This window comes from Miniopterus schreibersii (genome assembly GCF_964146895.1).
Source record: "Miniopterus schreibersii genome assembly, chromosome: 18".
NCBI lineage: Eukaryota > Metazoa > Chordata > Mammalia > Chiroptera > Miniopteridae > Miniopterus > Miniopterus schreibersii.
In genome coordinates, this window is record NC_138121.1 from 13941211 (window position 1) to 13968604 (window position 27394).

The following is a 27394-nucleotide window of genomic DNA, read 5'->3' on the forward strand; positions in this document are numbered from 1 at the left end:
GAATGGGGGGATAGGAGAACTGGGACTGATAGAGGGTTTCTTTTGGGGATGATGGAAATGTTCTGGAATTTGATAGTGATAATGGGTACACAACATAGTGAATATACTAAAAATCCCTGGATTGAACATTTTAAAGTGGATTTTATATTGTGAATTATATCTCAATTAAAAAAAACACAGCTAGTTGGAGGGATCACCACTCATCAAATCTGGGGCAAGTTGAGCATCAAAAAGATTATTAGAATATAATACTTTGAATTAAAAAAATAAAACCAAATTTATAGTAAAAACCACCACCCAAAAAGGACAGAGGGCAGAAAACTCTTCTTTATAGATGAACACCACCTAATAAACGTAGGGGGAATGATGGGACAAGAAAATTACCATTTAAGAACTCCTAATGTAGTAACTGATTTAGGTAATGACCATCAATGAATGCTATAAGCAATGCGCAAAAGGTGGCTTAAAACCACGATATTCAATGGTTATCACCCCACAGTTCATTTGATAGATCTGGGGGGACACCACCTTAACCAAAGACTCAAACTCAGTATCAACAATACAGAGACAACCTGATGTTACACACTGGAACACATGCAACCTCATTTACATAGAATTCTTACAAAAAGTTTAACTGGAATTGAATCATGAGGGAACAGTAAGACTAATCCAGAATGTGGGATTTTACTAGAAAAACAACTGGCCTGGACTCATCTAATATATTTAGGGGTGAAATGCCTCGATTTTAAAACATAGTTTTTTTATTTTAAAAATATATATCTTTATTGATTTCAGAGAGAGGGAGAGAGACAGGAACATCAATGATGAATGAGTCATTGATCGGCTGCCTCCTACATGCCCCATACTGGGGATTGAGCCCAAAACCCGGGCATGTGCCCTGACCAGGAATCAAACCTCAATTTCCTGGATCCTAGGTTGATGCTCAAGGGGTGAGCCACGCCCGGCCAGGCTAAAATGTATTTTAAATGACTTGGCAGGGGAGGGAGTGTGTGTAGAGAGATATGGAGGAAGGGAGAGAGGAAAGAAAATAGAAGGAAAAAGCAAATGTGGCAAAAAGTTACTAACTGGTGAATTTATGTAAAAGAACATGAGTGTTCAATATATTCCTCTTTCAACTTTACTGTAGGTTTACAAGTTCTCAAAATAAAAAGTTGGGGGGAAAATTTATATAATAAATCAGCTTTAAAGAACAAAAAATTCACCTGGCGGAGTGTGGCTCAGCGACTGAGGTCGACCTAGAATCCAGGAGATTGCAGTTCGATTCCCAGTCAGGGCACATGCTTGGGTTATGGGCTCGATCCCCAGTGGGGGGGGCATGCAGGAGGCAGCCCATCAATGATTCTCTCTCATCATTAATGTTTCTCTCTCTCTCTCCCTCTCCCTTCCTCTCTCTGAAATCAATAAAGATATATTTTAAAAAATAGAAAAATTCAACATGCTTAAAGTGTAATAATCAGCAACAATTCATCTCTAACACAAAGAATCTGGTTTTCTCGAAAAAAAATTTTACTGTTCCTATTATGGTATAGTTGCTCTGAAATTCCTCTATGAATCCTCAAGACTTCAAAATTAGTTAAGTGAAAATCACTTAGCCCAATTCAGACAATCACAAATGTATCCAAGAGGCAAGAAAATAGTTCAGACAACTCACAAACCCCAGTATCTCCAGTGGGAGGATTTATCATAAAGAAAGTCACCAAAAGTTGTAAGCAGTCTGGATTCTTGTTTATTGAAGACAGTAATTAGAGACATCTTCTTTCCAGCACTAGAAAGCAAAGTTCCACATGACTGCATACTGCATCTGGATAGAGCCACACCCCTGGACTAAGGCTGGTCAGGGAATAATCTGCAGTCCTAATTTTAAGTTAAAAACACCAATAAACTTAGCAAGAGACGACAGTGAACTTTCACTTACAGCATCAACATTGTTAAGGTCATGATGTACAGAGCAGTCACTTTCAACTTTGTTAAACTAATTTAAATACTGATTTTAAAATGCCAATCAAAAAAAAAGTGCAAACAAAATTAAATAATTCTAGCAGCATACCCGTTGCATTTTTAGGAAAGAACAATTCATGGCCTTGATATGGCCACATCTTCAAAATTGGGCTTATTTCTTTGATTTTTCCATTTTAAAGACAAACAGCAGATGTAACCACTATAATGTATATAAATAGTCATAAAATTGGCTTAAACAGTATACAAGTGTATTCTGTAAATAACATGAATTTTACTTTAAAAAGTAAAGGCTGTTTATTGTTTGGCCTTTGGTTCCAATGCTTGAAAAACCCCAAAATAACAAAAAAAACCTCCCCTCCTCCCACCTCCCAAAAAGAACCCCGTGCAGCTCCCCAAAGTTGGTAGACTTTGGCAACTACTGAGCACATGACACTATGCATTAGTTTCTTCTGATACTAGGAGCATCCACTTGTCATGAGAAACTAAAAGTGGTCTCCAAGAAACCTTCCTTCACAAGACAGGTGCCTTAGCATTTCATCAGTTCTAGTACATTTTATAGTGACACGAAAGTGCTTATCAATTTAACTGATAAAAAAAATAAAAAGTAAAATTATGCACTGAAATTTTAAATCACTCTATATCCCTCTTAGGCATGTGCCTCCCCAAGAATTGTTTCTTGTTTCCGAGGTCACTCATTTTGTGCCCCTCCCCCAGTTGCTATAGAGGAATTAACTGACCCCTACCACTAGTGTGGTCACAAGCTGTTGGGCATCTATTGGTCACTACACCACAACTATCACTCCACAGTCAGATTACTGTCGTTACCTGGACAATCTGGTAATTGGAAACCACAATACATGAAAAAAAAAAAAAATTTAAAAAGGGGGGGGAGTATATTTTCAACAATAAAACTGGCACAAGAAACGCATTTTTATGTTCGTCATAAAGACAATACTCAGCTTTCTCCTTAACAGTGTTCAGACCTTTACAAAAAAGCAATTCAAGACAGTTTTAGAGTCTTGTTATACAACCTAGGATATTAAGTTATGCCCAGTACTATGTTAGTGGTCAGTCAAATCTTGCATGTAAAAGTAGTAACATCAGGGAAGTTATGCTCAGACACAGTACAATAAACATCATATAAAAAAAGTAAACTCCACATAAGTGAACTGTGGTTTTTCCCTTGGTTTGACAACAAATGTTTTATACATTAAATTAATGGTAGTGTTTGCATTTAAATGTTCTGTATCATGTATAAAAGTGCCATTTCAAATCCACAGAAGTCATTTCCAGAATGGTGGTGTGACATAACAATGTGCATGAATTTGTCCTAAATGGAAACACCTGAAACTTATTCCCATAAGAAAAAAAAAATGCTACATTTTATGAAAAACACAAAACAAGAGAAGTGTATCATTTCCATTTTCAATATAAAACACTTATTTGTCCATCTGATAGCACTGATCAGACCAGGGAGCTAGGATAAGACCCTTTTGCATCAGTGGAACTGCATGATTGATGGCTTCCACAGACCATAAGGCAGGGATTGGTGCAAGCCAATTAATCAGTGTGCAATTGCATTAAAAACCTCCCTCAAACTTTCTGTAGTACACTGCATTACAGTAAAATGAGAGGTTGATCACCCATTCTCTATTTGTAGGCCAGCCTGTGGTAGTAAAAAAAAAAAAAAAATTTAATTCAAAAAACAAAGCAGGAGTTATTCAGAAAACACAATTTAAAGTAAACTAATTTGTAACTGCTGACTTTAAACACACCCTACAGTGACTGTCTGCCCCACAATGCACATGCGTGGAGCCCAGCACCCCCACGAGAACATGTCCTAAGCCAAGCACGTGAGTCCTGGGCAGCTGCCTTCTTCCCAACCCGTGTAAGCTCCACCTGACTCAGGCACACCCACACTTAACACATCTTTCATAAATTAAAGATGCATTCAGAACAAGTCTAATTACCATTTTGCTTAGTATTAAGTTTGGAAATGCTTCTGATATTAAGTCTTAAAAATGATTATTCAACTTCTACTGAACACACAGTATTTACTAACACTGCTCATCTCCTTCCTTCACCTCCTTCAACGTTCAGCTTTCCCACCATCACTTCTCTCATTCCTCCTTAAGCCTTTTTTGTTTCCTGGACTTTCTGCTACTTAATCTGCTTCCCAAGAACAAGTGAATTTGCTTGCACGCACCTGGTCAGACTAACCACCATCTGATCAATGATTTCCTGGTCTCATTTGCTCCACCCTGAAAGAAAGTGGGCCCCCGCTCTCTTTCCATCTACCTTCCCCTCCACATGAAGCCCTAGCTGCACTTGCTTCCCACAAGAAAGCAACATGCCTGAGAGTCCAAGGTTATCCTTAACAAAGGGATCTGACACATAACCTTCCTAAATGTGCAATTCACACTCGGACAAGCCCATGAAGTATTTTTTTTTTTAAATTCATCTCCCCTGCCCCAAAAAACTGATAGCATGTGCCATATCAGAAAAATCCTGGTCTTAGCAGATCAATATACATAGTTATTTGGTCATTTTACATATGCACTTTTAAGGAGGATCAGGCTTCATTTTCTGTTGAAGAGTTTGTTACCATGGAGTCTGGTTTTCGAGTAATTCTATCCAGTTCTTCCTGAACATTTGTCAACACAGTCTTTTGTCCTTCAAAAAAAAGAAAAAGGCAGTGATGGGGGACCAGAAAAGAATTTTTAAAAAGGAACATTTAAAACTATAGAGTTTTTTAGTCACTTGTGGTGATAATAACCTCAATCTCTGGTTATTGAGAAAAGCCTTTTTTCATTACAATGATTATGAGACAGACCTAAATTTGGTCCTTCTTTATTCCAAATGTCACAGGTTTGTGCTCTCCCAACCACATGATGGCCCCCAGCCTGGGAATGCCTTTGTGCCCAATACAAGGGCCTTTCTGAAAACCCTCTCAGCACCCACCAGACCCCTATGCACTCTCATCACCATCTTCCTAGAGGTGCTGAGTCTCTGGAATGCAGCAAACTTTTTCTGTGCCTCACATACAACAGGTATTTAGGCTTTGTTTCTAATTACAACACTCTAAACTTACTCATATATGGATGGCCCAGGAACACTATATTTCAATAAGGAAGTAAGACTAAGCCCAGATATTTCCATCTAGCACAAAGTCAGTGTTCATATTTTTTGTTGTCAAATACTAACTGGGGCCTGGAAATGCTTCCTGTTTCCTACCAGGGAATACCAGCTCACAGCCTGGCCACCAGACCAGATTCTGAGTCTTCAAGAACTCAAGAGCCCCTAAAGGCCCAGGCTGACCTAAGGGTGGAGTGATTTCTTAATGGTATCCTTTGATATGAAAACACCAATTAGGGCAAACACTGTATTAACATTTCTTATAGCCAATGGAAAATTAAAATTCAAGAACTTTTAAAATGGCCTCAAGCTTCCAGGGGAAATGTGTAATTCCCAAGAAATTTGATTATTTGTTTCAAAGACCTCTAAGACATAGACTTGCCTTAGCGGCATATGGAAGGACAAATGGAGAGAGCGGTGTGCGTGTGTGGTGGGGGGAGCTTTGAGGAGGAAGAAATGATGACCCTCCAGTGAGATAGCGAGTGTTCACAGGCTCCAGCTCACAGCAAGACTGGGGGCAGTAAACAAAATCCTTATGAAACATCACAAGAAATTAAATAAATAAAATGTCAATGGTATACTCTAGACCATGACCTCTAATGGGCAGAGCTTCTACAGCAGAACACGTATATGGTTTAGGACCTACCTCAACTCACCTGAATATACACAAATCCACCTTAAATGTGCGCAGGAAACCTGCACTGTATTAAGGTAATCCAACAGTGAAGTATACTGTCAGTATAACAGTATTGCTTGGCTGTTCAGAAAACGGAAGGTCTGCATGTAAGGTGAAAGCAGACTCTCCTGTCTGCTCCCTCACCTTGCAGCACCCCTCAACCAGAAGGCTCATAAGTCACCAACGGTCCTTCAGTACCTGACTTCTTGGCTGTGCTCTGCACCCCAGTAGCACCAGGACTTCCAGGAGAGCCTGTTTTTTTACTCAACAGACTGTTGAAGAAGCTGGCCAACACCCCTTCACTTGCTGCGTTATCTAAGAAAACATTAAGAAAAAAAAGCATCACACAAACTGGATGACTCAATTAAACAAACAAAACCTGGTTTTCAGCTTGGAATTACCAATTGGTGGCTATTGTCTTCCTGGATACTGAGCACATTCATCAACTAAGATGCCTTACATACTGCCACTGCTGACGCTAGTTACATGTTAGCATGATTTATAAGTGGAAACCTATGCCCTGGCCGGTTTTACTCAGTGGTTAGAGCATCGGCTGCGGACTGAAGGGTTCTGGGTTCAATTCCAGCCAAGGACGTGTATCTCGCTTGCAGGCTCGATCCCTGGCCCTGGTAGGACACATGCGGGAGGCAGCCAATCGATGTTCTCTCTCTCACATCTATGTTCCTCTCTCTGTTTCACTCTTAATAAAAGCAATGGAAAAAATATCCTCGGGTAAAGATTAAAGAAAAAGAAAGAAACAGGCCGTGGCCTCTGCTAACCACGAGCCCCTCCCCCTGAGAGAGGGGATGTGGAAAGCAGCCTTTCTTGGGGAAGAAAACAGCCCAGGCACTATGAGTCACTATCTCCCAAACCCGGCCACACAGCCCCCGCAGACCTCAGGCCTAGGACTAAACCACTCTCCACAGACACAGGATACATACTTTTGATGTTTGGATCCGGCTTCTTTACTGATGTGCCTGGGGAGGCACTGGGCACGCTGGCTGGCCCTCCCCGGCCCTGAGTTCTTGGAGAGCCAGAGGGTCCTCTCGCAGGCGACTCCTAAGTCCAAAACCAACCCAAGTCACACATAGGCATAAAAATAACAGAAAATACATATTCCAAAAGTGAAACCATGAGTCTACAGGGTATTTTTCACAGTCTAGGGAGAAGAGTGGGAGGACTGGGAGTTTGCTCCTAGCTCAGTCCCTTTCTAGACCTGTTTCTTCTGAGAAAAGAAGAATCACGATAACAAAGTCTGTTCACTCAAATTCCCAGAGCAGTATTTCTTCCTCAGATATTTTCTTAGTTCCTACTATGTTCCTGGCCCTGGGCCTTTGGGGCACCATATTCCCTTTGAAAATACAAAAGCCCACACAAGCTCTCATAAATAATGGTATAAAGTTTGAAGACACCCATGACACTGGGCCTTGACCCTCTGTTTAAGGTACTCACGGAGGCTCTCGTGGGCGTGGCTGGCTGCTTGGCAAGGAGTGACTGCAAAGAGAGGGACACACTGGCCATTAACCAAGGCCTGCCGAGTGCACTGAAGGTCTGGAGAAACACTCCAAGTATTCCACTAGAGGGCACCATTAACAACCAAGTCATAGGTTTTACATTCTAAACGCAAAAAATTTAAATCGAGTAGTTTGGTATGTGGTGAAAAAATATACTCCAAGTAACCAGTTTTGAAGCTAAGGAAGCAAGGAGAGCACAGGAGGGAGGGAAAGTTGGCAAAAGAACTGTCAAACACCCCCTGCTGACCTGCCTGTACCATCATGGAGACCCATGGTATGTCTAATAGTCCAAGTGAAACAGAAAGATAAGACTGGAGTGCATCCTGAACTGTCAGCTTGGGGAAGTTACTTTCCTCACCTGCCTTCATGCCCAAGGCTGTGTGGGGCTATGTGAGATAATGGAAGTGAGGTCAGGGCACCTGGTAAACTGTCAATATGGGAACTCTTATGCCATAAAGCCTACATTTCTAGACAGAAAGGATACTTAAAAAGATAACTAAGCCCATCACTGTAGAATCTGCAATCCAGGCAGGGATCCCCTGAGGCAGGTGGTCTAACTCCTACTCTGTACCAATTCTAGAAATGGAAGGAAACAGGGAGACCTGCTCACAACTCCTTTACCAAGCTCTGATACCCGCCACCTCGCCCTGCAGAACTGGCATTTCAATCATGAGAAGGCCTCTGCTCTGGCCTCACTGGTCTTCTTACCTGTTGCTTCATTAGGAACACCTGCTCATCCTCCGCTGCCAACTCTTTGTCGTGGACCAGCTGTGAGGGGACGAGACATATTCATTTGTGGTCAGAGGTAAAGAACACCTGAACTACTGTCAAAATTCACACTGAAAGGAGAATCTTGAGCTAGGGTCACCACATGGGTCTGGGCAGAGTGCCTGCTAAGGCTGCAGTTATGTTTTACTAGCCCGTCACAGGCCCCCTTCCAAGACCAGCCTTGGCATGTGGCCAAGTGACATTTTAAAAAAAATGTTTTTATTGACTTCAGAAAGAGGAAAGGAGAGAAAGAGAGGGAAAGAAACATCAATGATGAGAATGAATCATTGATCCGCTACTACCTGCACACCCACTACTGGGGATCAAGCCTGCAACCCAGGCATGTGCCCTGACCAGGAATCGAACGGTGACATGGGTCAGTGATCAACCACTGAGCCACACTAGCCAGGCCCAAGTGACATTTTCTAAGTCTGGCAGGTTCCAAACACCTCGTACAAGCAAGGATCAACTAACAATAGTCCAGAGGTGGTGGTGGCACTGTCAGGACTTAATGGGAAACTTCAACCCCACTCCATGTGGGCATTCCATAACTCATGCCCCACCGCCCAAATCATTTGCACATCACCAGACTTCATCTAAAGACTCTTTTTATTTTTTTAAATATATCTTTATTGATTTCAAAGAGAGGAAGAGAGGAAGATAGAAACATCAATGATGAGAGAGTCATTGATTGGCCTCAGCCCACAACCCGGGCATGTGCCCTGACCGGGAATTGAACCCTTATCGCCTGGATCCTAGGTCAACGCTCAACCGCTGAGCCACGCCCAGCCGGGCTAAAGAATCTTCTTAAAGGCCCTTGAATTACTCCCCCTGACCTCTATGGTTTAATGTGTAAAACCTGATTCTTCATAGGTTTCTTTTCCCATTAAAAAGCACCTGCAACTCGCCCTAGCCTGTTTGGCTCAGTGGAGACTCGGCCCGTGGACTGAAGGGTCACAGGTTCTATTCCAGCCAAGGGCACATACGCTGGTTGCCCTGGTCGGGGTGCATGTGGGAGGCAACCAATTGATGTGTCTCTCTCACATCGATGTTTCTCTCTCTCTCTCTCCCTTCCACTTCTTTGAAAAGCAATGGGAAAAAATATCCTCGGGTGAGGATTTAAAAACAAACCTGCAACTCTTAAAGTGATGGATTTCAGTACCTTTCTCACAGGAGGTTTCACAATAAAGTCTTCATATGCATCTTCTGGCTTCACAGTTGTAAAATTTTCATGTAATATAGCTATTTTCTTTTCATTGTCCCAGCCAGCAGGTCTAAAGGCAGAGAGACAGGGATTGACTTGTTTATCCTAGGACTGCCTTACAGCGAGTGTACAGAGCACATTCTAGGTTAGGACTCCTGGGTGAGTTCCTTTCTCACAAGATCTTGTCTGTAGTTGCTGGGGTTGGCTTATAATTTTCAGTAGACAGGTCAAAATTTACTGCAGATATAACTCATCAGATCAACATTGCAGGTCCTGCTCCATACTGAACTCATGGGGCCCAAGGCCTAAGGAGCCAGAATGGAATCTTACTGACTACACATGCTGATGCACAGCAAGTGTTCAAAGCCTTCCCACAACTCCACCCAGAACAGCAAGGACACAATGGGGCCCTTTTCCAACAGAGGGGAGAATGCAGAGACCAGCATAAAGGACAAAGCTTAGGATGAGAATATTTCTCTTTGGCATGCAGGCACCCTTCCTGTGAGCTATTTCTCTGAGAACTCTTCTTTCTGACAACAGTTTCTTATGGATTGGTTCATTCATTTTACTGGTTTGGGAAGATTTAGCCTGGAGCCAAGGGGAGCTACCAGGACCTGCACTATCCTGGGCCCCAAACCAGAGGGATATAGAAAGTCCTTGGGGATCCTATATGGATGCTGACCAGCTTGACATCACAGGGCAAGATGACACCCAACTGCCATTAAGTTAAGCCACAGCCCACCAGACTTTCCTAGAGGAGCAATTATAAAATGTCCTACATGACATACTTTTGAACTCTAGAAGCTCTAAAAGATGGTGATTGATTGTTCTCCCAGGCCTCTCATTCTCCATCCAATTCCTGCTTCATAGCTCTAAAACCAAGAGGGTGCTTAGCCAGAGCTCTCTGCCCAAATCGCTTTGCTGACGTCACCAGCTCCCAAATAGGCAACTACCTACAGGACCAAAAGTGCAAAGGGACAAGGCATGATCAAGATACCGCCATGACCCATGCAGCCTTCAGCAGCTGCAAAATACTTCACTCCAGACCAGCCCCAAACCCAGCCAATCTCCTTGCTCCTCCTGCTCCCCGGGATCACATGTGATCTGGGCACTGGCTGACTCCAAAAACATACCACTCTCTGCACTTGTGCCACCTGACTGCTCTAGACAATTTTCTAAAATCAGCCCAAGTCTCTAGGTTCGCTGGCTGCAAGTAGCCCAAGTGAGGCTCTCCCTGAATGTTTAGAAGGCAATCTACTCAGTCCTGAGCTCGGCTTTCACACCTTCGGTCTTCTCACAGACTGTCCCTCTCGCCCCTCCATTCTTCCCAGCCTGCCTGGCTCACACCACTCATCCTTTCAGCATCGCCTCTCTGCTTTCCCTGTTGCACTGCCTTCACTATCCCACTGCCGCCCTACCTCTCCTTGGCTGTGTCTATCTCTCTGCAATTCCATGTGCAGAGACCACCTCTCATTCATTTCTGTGTCCTCAGCATGCTCAGTATTTGCTGAATGAACTGTAATTCTTTTTTAAGTCAAGAAGATATCTAAACCTAAAAACACTGATCCACTGGCATAAGTCCTCTCAGAGACCACAGCTTCAACATTTATTTATGCATCCACAGCATTCTCCCATGAGTGAAAGACACAAAGTTGGGCAAACAGGTGTCCAAGTCCCTGCCCAGGGGCTCCCAAAATGTGAAATGCTGGAAACACAATAAGCAGGCAGTATAGCCAAAGTCCATGCTGATAGGGATGCCTGCTGATGAGCAGAGAAACCAGATGCTTCAACAGAAAACATTCAGGATCCCCAAAGTACCAATTCCCTCTACTTCAACCCACCCCCCACCCCAGCCAGTATTTTACCAGAGTAGACAGTAAGTGGCAAAAATGGCTGGCTTCAGTTTTGGCAACTTGCTCTCAATGAAGAAGGCAGCACCCCTGACCTTACACTACCCGCTTCGCTCAGACTGGAGGCAAAATGGTAAGTAATCTGGAAAGAAGTGAAGAGGGAGCTCTGGGTGTAACTATCACCTATGAGGTCCAGCCCAAGCACTTTGCCCCAAGGCAGCAGAAAGCTGGCTGTATAAGACAGAAGGCACCTTACTTGGAAAGATAAAATGTAACGAGCAAATATAAAGAAGAATTTGAAAGCATCACCTATAAAGAACTCACATAAAAACTGCATCCTTTTCCACAACTAAGGCAGGTGTGGTAAAGTGGAAACCATATGTTTTATGAACAATGTACTTATACAACAAGTCGAGGTTTTTCTCTTCCTTCACTGATGTGTAAATCAAGGCAGCTCCATCTAAGCAATCTACTTAAGGAAAACCAATTCACTGCAGGAGACAAAAGCAAACACACACAAGCACAATCCTCAGTACTGCTCACAGGTTGATCAGTTTTTAATTAATACATGATCAATGGAAAAGCATTGAAAATTTAAAAACTAAAAGGATAATAGTAGCAGACAAACAGGTCAAAAGCACAAAGCATGCTGATGCTAATGGGCCATGTAGTTCATTTTTTAGCGTATAAACTTATCTTCTGACCCATCAGATTGCTTCCCAGCCAAGTTTCCTGGGCTCTGAGGCTAGCCCAGGAAAACACCCTCAGCATATCCAAGGTACACAGATTCTTTTCCAGGCAGATGCTCACTGTGATTAAGTTTATCATTAAGCACACTTTTTATGAGAGATGGGTACCTACATGTATTGATAACCTCCACTGAGCTGGACAAGCTAAAGAGTCCAAAATAAGTGAAAGGAACATCTCTCTCACACCCACCCCAGGGTGTGGGACTATGGGACCAACTGCTATTGGATTCTTACAGAAATAGGACTCAAAGAACTGCTGACATAGCATCTTTCTCATGGACAGCACAAAACACCTGTAGCACTTAAAACAACATCGTGTGGGGTAATTAACCTTTTCTGCAAAAAAAGCAAAGTTTAAAAGGTTTCCAAGATATGATAAAAGTAACCTGGTAATAAAATTATTACACATCAGTTTTCTTCTTAAATATAAAAGCCTATCAAATGTACATTAAAAATAAAAGTGATAAAATGCAGGCACCAATTAGTCAGTCTCAAATTCCAACAAAGTAAAATACAAAACTAGTAAAAAGATGTATCCAATATCTCCCTGGCAGAAGACTATTCTGGATTCAGGAAGTACTTTTTCCCTTTGAAGATGCCCCATATGGAGGGAAACCTGGGTCCCTATGCCCTGGGATAGCACCCCAAGGATACACTGCAGGCAGAACCTCCGTAGATGTGACTGGATAAAGTCAAAGTGCTCGTCCCTGTAATCATGCTCTTTCTCCAGTACGCTCACGGCATCACACTGCAGGGAAGACAGAAAGAGAAAGAAGTTATCTTTGTGCATCTCTGCCTGATGCGGATGAGAACAGCATGTTCTTCAGGAGTAAAGTATCATACTCCAAAGGAGAAAGCCACAGGCAAAGTTCCAAGCATTAATTAAACTGACAAGAGCAAAAATCAACTGGACATTTTTCTCTTTTATCCTGGGCCTCAGTTTCCATATCTGTAAGCGGGAATATAATAGCCCTGATCACCTCACAGTTGTTCTAAGAATCAAACAAGGTCACATCAGGAAACAGGACCACTGGACATGGCTGTGCACTGCACACTCCGTAGGGCTCCATTCTCACAGGACGTGATGCAAAGGCACACCCTGTAGTTGGGCAACACAGTGGCTCTGGCTGGGAATCAAGTACTTCTGAAACCCAAAATGTTTTTAAAGTCATTTCTTTTTTGTTGTAAGAGACATAATTTTGTTTCTCTCTGACTTAACTTAATTTCTGTTCCCACTTCATCATTCTACAGGGTAAAACAAACTGAAACCTCAAGTTCCCTTCCTTCTTTCCCTAGAGTTATGTTTTTGCTGAAAATCATCTCAAGTCCAACAGACTTTAGAGACCAAAGCCCAAAGAATTCTGCTCTTTCATATGTATTTATTCAACATTGGCGCAGGCTGGATAAAATGGCTTACACAGCCTTATGAAAGTTGCTTTTAGTTCTGAGTTTGAATCACTCAATAAAGTTGACAGCACTTCATGGAGAGATTAACCCAGGCTATGAGCAAACTGAGGAATGTCATGTCTCCAGCAGCAATATTTAAATGACACTTTCTATCCTGACACATTCAATGTACCTTAATGAATCTCGAATGAGCCCAACTCTCCTTTGGGAAGACACCTAATTAAAGCTTCCCAAAGTTTCTTTCAAATGGTGACTGTTCACTGGCCCAATCCAGCCAAGTCTGCAGCTTCCCAGCACACACACCTTTGTGCACACCACCAACACTGGTATCCCCAGATTATGAGTCAGCACGTTGTCACCAAGAGGCAGGGCAACATTTTCTTCATCAGGACCTGAGGTCAGAGGCCCTCTTCTCTGTGGGGAACCTTGACAACCTTCTTCAGGTTCAATATAGTCTTGAAAATCTTTCACAACTATAGGTGAAAAAGGAAAAGAAAATTACACACACACAAAAAACACTCCAGCTTTAGAAAACTGAAAAAGGTAGGAACAAGCACAAAACATAAAGAATTGTGACAAACTTCCTAACTGCACCCTACTGCAACATTACAGAATTGAGGACAATGGCGCAAAATGCCAATTCTGATATATTCAGTCTGAGCACCATAATTTCATAGCAGCCAAAACATTCCCCTGGACATCTTCAATTGTATCCAACTCTTAAACAGGTTTTTATTTTTATTTTTATTTTTTTAAAATATATCTTTATTGATTTCAGGGAGAGGAAAGGAGATGGAGAGATACAGAAACATCAATGATGAGAGAGTCATTGATCGGCTGCAGCCCGCAACCAGGGCATGTGCCCTGACCGGGAATCGAACCCCGATCGCCTAGATCCCAGGTCGATGCTCAACCGTTGAGCCACGCCCGCCCGGGCTTAAACAGGTTTTTAAAAACTTCTAAAGCTTCAATAGTTCCTACTATGAAAAGCCACATCTTATCTATCATGCATTTTCAAAATACCAGAATAGTTGAACTGTGTTACTCCAACAGAGGTGACCACCAAAAATAGCTTATAACTTCTAAAACTCCTCAGAGTTCTCATGAGAAATAATAAAACCACCATGTGAATTCCACAAGAACATGCTGTTTGCATACAGCTGATGAATGTCCACCCTGAAGAGGGAGTCTGGGCTTGTCCAGCACCACCTGCGTGTCCTCTTCATCCTAACTTCTGTGGACTTGGTCTCATCTGTAGGAAATCCTGAGTCACATATGCAGTGTTCAAGGACCCGTTCTAACACAAGGGGTCAGTGGTCAACACCCACTTCCTGGGACATACAGTCACTACTTTGGCCAAGGTGTAACCCCACAAGAGGGCCTTCAAGCTGAGTGGACCATGGCCTGTTAGGCCAAGTGAACACAAAGCCCACAGACCTGCATCTTTTCATGGGTGCTTCAAGGCTCATGTGTCAGCCCAGAGAATGAGGACATGATGGTTAAAGCTACTCTGAGCCAGAGGAGCAAACAGACAGCTCTACCCTTCCATGCCCAGTAGGACTAAAGGGCCAAAGCCTTTTTACTTTCATCCACAACATGTTCATTAAGAAAATGCAAAAAGCTGGATTAAAGAGAACCTAGAGAAAGGTACATATATTCCCCTTCCCCACCCACACCCCACCCAACAGGTTTCAAACATTTTAAAACAATGAGGTTTTGTGTGTGTTTTTAAAAAAAATGTTTTTATTGATTTCAGAGAGAGGAAAAGGGAAGGGGAGAGATAGAAACATCAATGATGAGAGAGTCACTGATCAGCTGCCTCTTGCACGCCCCCTACCGGGGATGAAGCCCGCAACCCAGGCATGTGCCCTGACCGGGAATCGAACAGTGATCTCCTGGATCATAGGTCAATACTCAACTGCTAAGCCATGCCGGCCGGCTAAAACAATGAGTTTTAATTTACAAAGATTCTAGATTATCATTATATAAGCTTCTGGAATTATCTGGGAGCACACTGTCTTTCATATAATACTGAGCAGCCTGGAAAACGACGAAGCCCTAAAGTTCAGACACAGTAACATTTAATCTCTACAACCTCTCCTTAATTAATATAGTTTCATTGCCAACATAAACAATCTACTCAAGAGATCTGTACTGCATTTTGGACAAAAACAGAAGAATTTTCTGATGAACTTATTTGCATGGTTGTTGAAGGATCTTGAAGGAATCAAAGGCTCTCATATTTTCTCTTTAAAAGCATTTTAACAAATCTTCAAATCAATGAAAAATACAATGGCTTAGCTGCCTGGGTAATATCTATAACTGCCCAAGAACACATGAAGCACCCAACCAGGGCTGTTCTAAGACGGGGAGCAAGGCAGAGCCTGGTACAGGTGAGCTAAGCAACTGTGGGAAGCACGGCAGGGCAAGGCGGCTCCAGCAGTCTGCCCATGAACACCCACCACCCGGTGTGTTGCACAAACCCTGCTGTGTTCTTCATACGTCATGATGTGAAAGCCGGTGGGAAGCCCCGGGTTGGAATATTCACTCCGGGAAGGAGCGATTTAATTACAGCTGTCCAACCACAGTAGGAGCGCGCAGTTTTAATACGGAACAGCGTTTTAGAAAGTAAGCTGGAAAGCAGAGCAGGTGCCCCGACAGAGGCTGGTGAAAGGGAGGATAAAAGCCCAAGGACTGTACAGTTCGCCAATAAAGCCGGCACTTCCCTCAGGGCACCCCGCGTTGCTGTTAGCACCTCTCTCTAGGTGCAGGCTCAGCCCACCGGGGCTCCCCTTTAGCATCATTAGTGGAGTGGGCATGGGAAGGAGAACGCAGTGTGCTCTACTCTAGCTACTGCCCATCTTCCCACCTTTTCCCTCCTACCTCACCTTACTGATCACCCACTGGTCCCACAGTCCTATCAGACAGCACCCAATTTTTTCCTCTACTTGATAACAAGGGACGCCCGAAGCATAAAGCAGGAAAGACTAACCTACACACAAGCACCATCTTCTGGTGGCTCTAGGGGTTGCTCTGCCCTTTCCCTCACTCAGATGGATCCTGTAACCAAACAGCTGCCACAGATTCAGGACCGACGTGGAACCTAATCCTGAAAGAGTGGCTAGCCATGCAACAGCTTTCCAAACGCAGCAGACTGGAGACTGGCGTTGGGTTGGAAACTGGGTTGGGTGACAGCCCTTTGCTTGTTCAATACAATACCTAGACTCCCATTAATCTGGAAAGTGTGAGTCCTCTGAGCAAAAGGATGGCCAACTGCTTTATTAAAATGTTACCTAAAACCAGCAGTAACAAAAGCACTCCTTCAACATGCAATATCTCAGAGGAGGGCTGGTGAAAACAAGAGAGGTCCTTGGAACGTTGGCCAGAGTCATGAGGCATGGATGGGTTCCAGCAACTGCTAGTTGCCCTCCAGTCAAATTCTGATATTTAGAACACATGGCCACACGTCTACATTTCCCAGCCTCCTTAGAAAGACAGGAGGCACAAACCCTTCCCCCCTTCTTTCCTCTTCCTCCATCCCGCTGTCTGGAACAGGGATGTGAAGGCTAGAGCTCTAGTTGTCAAGAGGAAGAGAACCACACCCTAGAGGTGACAAAGCAATAAACCTAAAGGAACCAGGGTGCTTGACCTGTCTTCTCAAGAGCTGCTTTCCAGGCCTAAACTGCCTACCTCTGGATTTCATTTACAAGAGAGAAATAAATCTCAGTCTTGTTTAAGCCACTGTTATTTTGGGTTTTGTGTCACATGCACCTGAATCTAATCCTAAGTGACAGACATCAATGACTAAGAACACAAAATTAATTCAGTGTGTCATGGGAACACAAGCTCCCAAGGAGCAGGCATCTAGTCTGCTGTATGCATCCCCAACACCTAGAACAGACCTGATACAAGGCAGACACTTTCCCTATCTCAGAAGGAACAATACCTTTGGCTCGATCTTTTTTTTTTTTCTGTTTTAACAAATCTTTACAGGTTATAATTCTAAGAAAACAGGTTCAGAAACTGAAATCATCAATGCATTAACCTACTGATCCAGGTACAAATGCTAAGTGCGCAGTGAAAGGAAAACTGCTCTTCAGTTTCAGAACTATTCTGAGAAGTTGTCTTTAGGATCTCTGTTTAAGGGGGAAAAGAGGCATTATCTAGAAAGGTCAATGGCTGGAGACAGACGAGCTGAGCTGCATACCAATCACTGCAGCACACATGCGGGTGACCAGGGAAACACACATACACACAGCAAACTAAATTAGATGTAAAACTCCCTGTTTAAACTAACGTGGGACAGGAGTAAGTTATGAAGTTATGACAGACACACAGCAAGAAATTTCATTTGAAAAGCACATCCAAATTTCTGAACCCTTCTGCCAGTAAATGTGAAGATCCCACGTGCCGTGCTTCAGAAGCCCTCATTAATTCACTAAAGGGAATGATGTCATCCTGTGGAAATAAGCCAAGCTGAGCCAAGCCTGCCCTGGCCAAAACTGCTGCCGCCGCCGCCGCCACCACAGCTCCAGCCCTTGCCCCTCCCATTTCCCTGGCAAGTGGACAGAAGCTGATGTAACTGCACAGAAGCAAGGGAAAAGAAAAACAAGCTTCTGAACCACATTAAGGAAAAAAACAAAAACACTTCCTTTAATTTGAAAGTTCTTTGTTCTCAAAAGGGCTGGGATATCCTTAGTCTTAAAAAAGTCTTTCAATTTCATGACAAAAAAATGACCTTCCTATTTATATGAACTAAAATCATATTTGCTGGATCCCAAAATGAACTAAGGTAGGAGCTGAAAGACTTGTCTTTTGTAGGGCTTCCTTTAAACCTGCCAGTAAGAGGGTCCATAGGGCCTCAATAGAATCCCAGGCAATGGACTCAAGCTGCAGAGATCACAGTAAGTCTCCATACCCACTGATGCTAACTCTGCAGGCAGAGAGTAACAGAAAGCAAAAAGATGCATAGACGTGATCTCATTTGGGGGAAAAGGGGAAACACTTATTTTAAAAGAGAACCAATGAAGATAATATGAAAGATTAATATTCTTCAACTGTGACACTTGACATAAAAACTGCTTTGAATACTTTTATTAGACTACTGAATTTACAGGAGCAACTCTGAAATAAATGGTGCAAACAAAACGCAAACACTCTTCAAGGGAAGCTCTGTAGCCTCCTGACACTGTGAACAGAAAGGTGGTTGGAACCATCCAAAGAGACTACTGAATTTTCCCATCAAGAAAATCTCATTTTACTTACACTTCCGTTCCAGCTCCCTCATTTCTTCTGGTGGAATTTTCATTTTATCAATGTGTTCACGTAAAACACTAGCCCATTTCTGTAGAGATTCCATCACAGCCCAAGGCCTAGACATGTCTGCAACGAAAATGACCAGGGTCTCCGGCAAGGATTCAGCAGAAACTGCAAATTTCAGCAGGCCTTTGTGGTATAGGTCTCCATCCAGAATCCATACATTACAGCGTGTGTGATCTAAGAAAAGAAGTGAAGCTAATTTACTACCTGACAATGACCACCAGCACAGCTGAAATAAGAGCCATGTCAGAAAAAATATCAGAAGGTGACAGCCATAAAATTCCACACAGAACACAAACAGAAATCTTAACCAGAAAAGGGCCCAAGTTCTCAGTGGTCAAGGTGCCTGGTGAACTGCCTAAACTTTAAACTTTTTAAACTACCATAACATTTTGTGTCCACATATGAAGATTCCAGCAATGTCTGAGGAGTAAAAAGTGAAGGACACTTTGGCTTTCAATAAGAATCAAAAGAGACTAATGAACGCTACTGGTCAATTGTTCAATAGTCTAAATAACCTATTCTCCTCAAACATCAGCCATCTGTGAGGCAGCAAGCTGTGCTGATGAGCCTGTGGTTAAACAAGCTCTTTTTATAAAGTCAGTCACACTAAGCAGTATGTTCACATACTACAAACGGTGCCAAAGATATAGGACACCTTTGTATTTAAATGCTAAGATAAAATAATTACTTACATAAATTGAGATGTGAGTCACTGGGTACCTGATGATTTAAGGAATTACAATTATTTTTGATACAATAACAATATGGTTATTTTTTTAATCCTTATCTTTTAGACATACACATGGAAGTATTTGCAGATGTAATGAGATGCCTGGAATTTGCTTCATAATAATCCAATGTGGAGTGAAGGGAGAAGAGGGTGAGAATAACAGTTGAAATAAAATTCATCAAGAACTGGTAACTGCTGAAGACAAATGATAGATACACTGGGGTTCACACTAGTCTCTCTATATTGTATATAGTTTTTGTTTTCCATTAATAAGGAGTTAAAAACATTTACACAAATGTGCAACTGCTGACATTTAATGAAATGTGGTCCCAAAATCATAACTGGATAAACAAATTATAGAAGATAATTCTCCAAATATCTAAAAAAAAATCTGAGTCATCGTTTTTAAGAAAAAAAAATTTGTTTTTTACAAAAGTGCCTTGAGGATGAACTCTTACCATCAAAAATATGTCATTAAACCTATTTCCCAATAAATTCCAACATACACTTTAAAAATGTCTGCTGTTAGCTACCTTTTTTTATATAATCAACATACTGTAAAAAAAACTTACTTTCATGACTTTATTTCAACAGTATATAATAAGATATTTATATCTAGCTACACTTTCAAAACTCTAATACATTTTATTTTTCAATTACAGTTTACATTCAATATTATTTTGTATTAGTTTCAGATGTATCAAAATTCTAATACATTTTAGATAGCAGTTTTGGTTTGGGTTCTGTGAATTCCTTCAAAAATACTGCTCTGTACCTAAAGCCCAAAGATTTTAATGCCTGCTCCTTACCAGGCACAGTTCCTTTTTTTAGCCTCTCTTCCCACTGCCCACTACACATAACTCACCCATGTACATGAAGATCACACACACCTCATGTGGCATTAAACAAATGCCCCCAACCCTGAAGGCAGTGGTCCTCTGACATGTCATGTCCCACCACAAACCAGGAACAAGCTAGAGACTATTTTCTCTACCTGTGTGACTGACTGCCTGCAGAATGTATATTTATAACCTAGTCACACCAGATAATAATAAAAATTTAAAAAACTACAGATGGAAGATGTCTAGTTAACCACAGGTTCAAAAAGGAACCTGCAAATTGGTAGCCTAGAAAAATCCTATAAATGCAGAGACCAAAAAGCTTTTAGGGAAACCTTAAGGAATCTGAAATACAGTTAACGTGTACTTCAACTCAAAGACAAATGACTATGGATAATATGTTTTGGCATGAAATATGCTTATGCCATCTTGAAACAAAAGGCTATAGAGAGTCGCACAGTATCTACACTGTTTTTCAAAAGGATACTATTGCTACCACTGTGTCTTAAGCACCCAGCTACATGTGACACATGCCACCTCTCATTCTGTCAACCTACAAAATATGTATCACTTACCCAATTCTAAAGATGAGGAAACTGAGGTGCAGAGTGGTTTAGTCAGTCACAACTAGTGACTATAGGAGTGGGATTCTGGACCAGTTCTGTGTGGCTCCAAAGCCCATGGTTTTCACAATAACCATGCTGCCCAACAGAGAGAAGAAGTAAAAGACTCAGACATATGAGATCCCCTAGGCCTAGCTCAGTGGCCCGAGTCTCAGCCCCACCTACAAAGACTCTAGTCGGCCTAGATGGGCAACTGAATGCCTCTGTCCTTTTTACACAGGGAGAACCCTCTGCACCAGGTCTACCTCCTGCCTTTCTTTCACATCCTTCAGGAAATTTTCAGCATGGCAAATTCCTGGAATTCTAAGATGACCACTAAGTTAGCATTAATATGATGCAGGTCTCCAAGCTTTAACAAGCAATCCTTATCCATACCCTCCTAATGACTCTTGGAGATCCAAGAATTATCATGCTGGAAAGGACCTGCATTCAGCTTCTTCGCTTTAGCAATCAGGAAATAGGGGACCAGAGGTGGTGGGATCTGCGCTCTTATATAATCACCCTTGCATCATGACCCTTACTGTTTAAATGAGTAAAGGAAAATATAAAGGAAGTAACTTAACAAATATATTTCATCCTTACACTACATAACTTTCCTACAAATAAAAACACCTAGACACCAATAATTATTTTAGATCCATTCAAGATCTAACATAAAGTCTAAAAGGTTATAAAGGAGGCAACTGAGTAATGGTAACCAAAAACCACTACTCCAATCCAGCTCATAATTATACTTTTAAGAAATAATTGTAAAATAATATCTAATCCTTGTAAGAGTGTTTACCATGCAAGTATCATCATCCCAACTACCCTGGAGGTAGAAACTATTACTATCCACATTCTTGAGATGAGGAATTAAAAGAGAAATTATCACCTCTGAGGCTCTATTCTTTCCACTAAAACACAGGAAATTAGCATTTTTACACTGTCACAAAGAAACTCAGAAAAGTCTCCTGTGAATATCTGTTGAGCTGTTACACTCTGAACCACAACAATTTTAGACTCTCCACTAGAACCAGGCAGAATAACAACGGTGCCCAGATCAGCCAGCCACACATTTCTCTCACAGAAAAGTCCAGCGCTTTTTAAAAATTTCTTATTACCTTTACGCACATCTGAAACTAACTTCAGTATCTCCTTTTAAGTGGGGGTTACCCAGAGCTGCAGCTGACAGCTCTGTTCCCCATTTTCGCGAACATACTCTAAAAAGGAAAGTAAGTAGTCCTACAAAGACATACACTTTATCTATTCCCATGACTTACTCTCTTAGAGGTGTGGACCTCAAGAAATAACATACCTACTAAGAAGGGTTCCTGGTGGCTAACTGGGCTCAAATTAAAAAACAAAACAAAGCCTGGCTGGGCGTGGCTAAGCGGTTGAGTGTCAACCTAGGATCCAGGCGATCGGGGTTCGATTCCCAGTCAGGGCACATGCCCGGGGTTGCGGACTAGCCTATCAATGAATCTCTCATCATTGATGTTTCTCTCTCTCTCTCCCTCTCCTTTCCTCTCTCTGAAATCAATAAAGATAAATTTTTTTAAAAAAACACACAAAAAAAACAAAAACAGAGCCTAGCAGCCATTTCTATACAGGGGCCTCTCATGCAAACCCCATTGCAGAGAGAAGCCTGCACCAAGCTGCCTTCCTCCTACACTGAACTGACTTCCTGCACTGTTTCTGCCATCTGAGCCTGCCCTTACAGAGGAGTTCCTGGAATCCCATCTCAACCAATAGGACTGAGACTTTCCCAGTCCAATAGGAGCTACACAGCTACATCCCCATCGGCATCTTCACCAAACAATCAGGGACCAGGGACAGGGACTTCTGTCTATATAAATCAGTTCCTCTCTGGCTCGAGAAGTGCACTTTCCCTTTTTACTGAAAACAGAAGACTGTTTCCCCAGCTGAGGAAGTCTCACTAGAGCAGAGCGGAGCAAACAGGAGAGCCGAACTGCCTAGCGGAAGAGAGGCGTAGTCCCAGGGCCTCCTCAAAGCCAATCACAGTCACACTGCTTCATAACTGAGATGTGATGCTATTAAGCTGTTCCACAGCTGTGCTGTATCACAACTAAGCTGTTTTGCACTGAAGTTTTCCTCTTCACCACATCCCAAATTGAGGATTTCTGTTGGCGTTTGAATTGGCACCAACAACCACTGGCTGACAGAACCACACAGAAAACTGAGAATGCCTGGCCATGTTGCAGGAGCTGCAACCAAGGAGTCAGACATCTGCATTCAACCCTCACCACGGACACACGCTTCACTCACCATCTCGGTCCTCGTCATGCACGCTGAGGTAGAGATATTCCAGGCCTCTTCCTTTTTTGCCATGTTCAGCGCCTTGTAGTTTAGTCATGAGTGTTGTTTTACCAGAACCATCTTCACCTACAAATAATGGATGTAAGAAGACAAAGTGTACTGTTTATTGTAGGCAGGATGGGAAGTCTTGAGATTCACACTAGGGACAGCTAAGAATTTCCTGCAAAGTCTGCTGCTGAGGCCTCTCATCTGCATTCATAAACAAAACAGGCTTTGCTAGAAGAGTGGTTGGTGTGGGGAGGGGTGATAAAGGTGGCAAAATCCAAGGTCTAAAATAACATTTTACTGCAATTGTCTTTACTTTACAAGGGAAGAACTAAAGCAGGTCCACAGGCCCTACCTTCAATTTATAAGACATGCATTTAGAGAAATAAAGTAAAAGGTGGAGCTAGTTTCTCACAAAATAACTTTTACCACAAGAAAAGCAAGAAATCTTCAAAATATAACTGTAAAACCCAGGAACTCTGAACTAATAAATAAGTCTGATTCTGCCTCACCATCATGGAGAATGGAAGCTATTATTCACTTTTGACTTTAGTACATCTCTTTGAAAAGCATCTCAAAGGCTAGAAAACTAATGAAAATAATTACAGACCTAAGCAAAACTCTTAAGCACAATCTCAGTAATTATCAAGCACTTCCTCATCCCCCTCAACTAACCACTCCCTTCCAAAAAAACAACAAAAAAACCTTAAACATCAAGAACCACCACCACCAAGGAATATCTCTAGGCACCCCTGGGATTTAATAATATGGACTTACAGAACATGAGAACTGAAAGGCATCCCACAGATTAAAGGTCTCCTTCCCCATCCCGGACGCCACTCACTACCTTACTCAGGCGCTCCACATCCCATCTGGATCATATTCTACCCAGCAGCCTGACTTCAGTACCTGCTCACGTTGAGCCACCTGCCACTCAGCTGCCAGACTTCCCCTTCTACCACAGACCTAGTATCTCAATACCCTACTTCTTGAGGATCTCTAAGGGTCCTCTATTACCTGGTGCAACGGTCATCACCTAAAGAAGACCATCTCCTCCCCTCCTCACAGGGATTCCCATGAGGATTAGGGAATGGAGGTGAAATAAAAGGCCCTTGACAATCAGGGGCCTTCAGGAAAAAAAGCATCAACTCTTCAGCCTTCCACAATCTGCCAACATACCTCAGCAGTCATCTTCCACGAGGAACTTCTGGCAGCTTCCAAACCCCCACACCTTCTGTGTTTCTACAGGCACTAACCCTCTGTACCCCTGGATGTTGACACTTATCCTTCAAAACACATGACCCTCCCAAATCACCCTCTTTTCAAAGCAGCACCAAAGCAGTGTGATGCTCCCACAATAATCTGTCTGTCTATGCCTAGCTGATATAGTGCAATCACCAACACATCTGTCTCCCCCTAGACAGAGATTCTTGTGTAGTGTCTGATGGGTGTCCGTGCTGTCCCGGTGCCCAGCCTACAGGTCTCACTCAGCAAATGGGTTTGCTATATGAATGAACCCAGTCAAACTCCCCCGCCAGTATGAGGGTACTGAAAACCAGAGACATTAAGGGACCTGACCCAGGTAACCCAGCAGTGAGGGCTAAAATAAGGCAGTAAAATCCCTCAGTGAAGACTCCAAGGCCGGCTCTCCTTTGCCGAGTCCCTTCAAATGCTCTTGAACATCAAGGAGTGGCCCCTGTGCCACCTCCCTACAGCCCCGACCCCAAGACACCTAGTTCCTCCCCCTGCTCCCCCTAACCTCATGTACTCACACCCCTCTCCACGCCCACATCTAGTGAACTTCGAAGTGAGGCATTTACAGAAATGAATGGAGTCAGGAACGTTTAAAGCAAGGCTAATGTTGCAGCCAAATGACTAAAGAATGCCGACAACCTCATGCCAGCATCACTGGACTCTCCAACGGGGGCAACACCCCAACCTCAGGCGTGGTGGACCTGGCCACTCTCCGGCTGTCCAGCCTGGGTCTTGTGGCCACCGGGCGGGGCAGGCTGCGGGCAGGCGGCAGGAGAGAGGAAGGCTGGGACCTGTGAGAGGGGTGCCCGCCTCGCCCACCCCGGCTCCCCGGGCAACGCCCCGCCGCCGGCGCTCACCGAACACCAGGATGTTCTTGCCGGCTGGCAGCTTGGACCTGGCGCGGGTGGACACCTCGCTCAGGATGGAGGACCTGTGGGGACAATGGCAAAGCGGTCAGCCCCGGAGCGAGCCTGGACCTCACCGGCCCGAGATGGCCCGTCAGTCTGTCCGGAGGTCCGGCCCAGCCCGGCGGCTCCCCGGCCGGCCGCGCCCTCCCCGGCCCGGCAGACCCAGCCCGACCGCTTATGGTCTCACCATAAGCTCTGGCCCTCCTCTTCCTCACTGGTCAGGTCGCCGGCGGCTGCCACCGCGGGCCCGTTGGGACCCAGAAGCACCTTCTTCTCCACCCCCACCGGCGCCATCTTGCCAACTGCAGCCACAAAGAGGGCCCTCCCCCGGGCCGGCCGAGGACCCGCGAGGACCCTGGCTGGGACGCCCGCCGCCCGCCGCCCCCGGCCCGCCGTCCCCCTCGCCGCCCCGCGCCGCGCTTCACGTCGCCCGCCCTGCAGGGTTCGCGTCGCCGGCCGCGCTCCGCCTGGAAGGCAATGTTCGCAGGCTTCCCCAAGGTCGTGAGGCCGCTTCACCGGTAGGAGGCGGGCGGCGGTCAGGCGGCAGCCGAGGCAGCCATGCGCAGGGAGGCTGCGGCGGGAGCGGAGCGGCGCGGACGGGGCGCGCTGGTGGCCTCTGCCGGCCGAGAGGCGCAACCGCACCCCGCCCGGGGTCCTCCCCACGCTGGCGGCTCCCGCTGCGCCGTCGGGGCGAGGCTGCCAGATGGACGGACGCCAGAAGTTCAGGCTTTGGAATGAGAATGTAATACATAGCGCCATTTATCTAGCTCGTCCTGTGTGCCCGAGGCACATTATCTCCCTGAATCGTATCTAACCCGTTTACAGATGAGGAACCTTAAGCTCACACAGCTTAAGCAGCCTACCCAAGAACTCAATGCTAGAAGGTAGCCTCCGGTACTTCCAGTCTTACCCATCTTAACCTGTTACATCACCAGTTTTGCCTAATCCTGATCAAGCCCCGCATAGAAAGATGGGCCTTAAGCTAGACCTCCAAATTCTCATAAATATCCCTTCTTTCACCTCCTCCCTCATTGACCCTATTCAGACTGTGAGGTGGCGATCTTTACAGCAATGACAATACACTTGCGTTTACAGGACTTTATTAACAGGTTTTAAAGAAATATCAGGAAACCAGCATTTGACACCAGAAGTAGGTGGCTTTAATTTCCTTTCTTCAGGGGGTTGGGGGAAGAAAGAGGAAAGAGAAAGGGGGACGAAGAGGATAAGGGAAGAAAAAGGAACGAAAAAATACATTTTGTCTATCAAGCTTAAATTTAGGCGTGGCCACCTCCTGAGGGCTCTTGCTATATACTCTGTGGAAACAGGCTCACTTTACAAGGCATTTCTAAATATCACAAGGAAGTGGGATATAGCAGAAAAGCAGCCACCTTACATGGGTTTCAGATGAGTAGGATTCTGATCCTGGCTCTGCCAAATGGATTACAGGACCCAGCTAATGGACGATACCGGAAAGGAGACCTGGCCCTTGGTGGGTCTGCCTAGGGACGGCCGGTAGTGTGTGGGTTCTTGACTTCCAGCAGGAAAAATTTCAGGAGTCCAGGTGACTATGAGGGAATGTTTCTCAAAGCTGAGGACAGTAAAAGAAGGAAGGCTTAGCACAGGAAAAGCCACAGGAGAGCCTTGGATGGGTTGCCTTAGCTCTCTGGAAAAGGGATCCTTGGAAATGGCTTTAGGGGTTAGCCTGGAACAAGCTGCCACTGTCCCTTGCTCCCCTGGTTGCAAGTCTCCTGGGGTCCCTTAGAATTTAGGAGATGTGTGCCAGTGGGGAAAGAAGAGAGAGAAGGGAAAGGGAATGGTGGGGTCTTCTCTCAGGGGGAGAGCAAGTGCTGGGTCCTTTGTCTTTTTTTTTCTTGCAGGTGGGAATCTTAGGGGAGGTATCAAGGGAGTGTTTCAGCAGAACATCAGTTTTCTAGGTGTGCTCTTTCAGGGTCATGGTCTCCACTGATTGGTCAGTGTCAGGGCAAGGGGTTGTTGTTAGTCATTGCAGGGGTCCTGGTGTTGCCAGCCTGGTTTTGCTTTTTTGGGCCTGAAGCTGAAATACAACTGAGGCCTAGATGTTCTCTCTAGGGAGATGACCTTCTGCTGTAAGTTGACCTTCTGCTATAAGTTG

At 44.0% G+C, this 27394-nt stretch overlaps 1 protein-coding gene across 2 annotated transcripts; it reads right to left on the minus strand.

Moving 5' to 3' along the window:
• Window positions 1-1731: 1731 nt before the first annotated feature.
• Window positions 1732-25586, minus strand: DYNC1LI2 (dynein cytoplasmic 1 light intermediate chain 2). 2 transcript variants are annotated; one of them, XM_081117817.1, is made up of 13 exons: window positions 25451-25586; window positions 25213-25286; window positions 23066-23182; window positions 18549-18779; window positions 13587-13756; window positions 12531-12624; window positions 11452-11587; window positions 9236-9347; window positions 8014-8073; window positions 7244-7285; window positions 6733-6850; window positions 5990-6106; window positions 1732-4653 (listed from the first exon to the last, which is right to left on the minus strand). In XM_081117817.1, the coding sequence occupies exons 1-13, from the start codon at window positions 25555-25557 to the stop codon at window positions 4553-4555; spliced, it is 1479 nt and encodes a 492-aa protein (XP_080973943.1). In that variant the 5' UTR covers window positions 25558-25586; the 3' UTR covers window positions 1732-4552. The 2 variants fall into 2 exon arrangements, with proteins under 2 accessions (XP_080973943.1, XP_080973944.1); XM_081117818.1 differs by lacking the exon at window positions 7244-7285.
• Between the last annotated feature and the right edge of the window lie 1808 nt (window positions 25587-27394).

Coding starts and splice junctions, on each gene's coding strand:
- DYNC1LI2 (XM_081117817.1), bottom strand. CDS start 25,557: ATGGCGCCGGTGGGGGTGGAGAAGAAGGTGCTTCTGGGTCCCAACGGG. Junction 7,286..8,013: donor TGTTCCTAATGAAGCAACAG/GTAAGAAGACCA, acceptor CTCTCTTTGCAG/TCACTCCTTGCCAAGCAGCC. Junction 6,851..7,243: donor CCACGCCCACGAGAGCCTCC/GTGAGTACCTTA, acceptor TTTTGGACTTAG/GAGTCGCCTGCGAGAGGACC.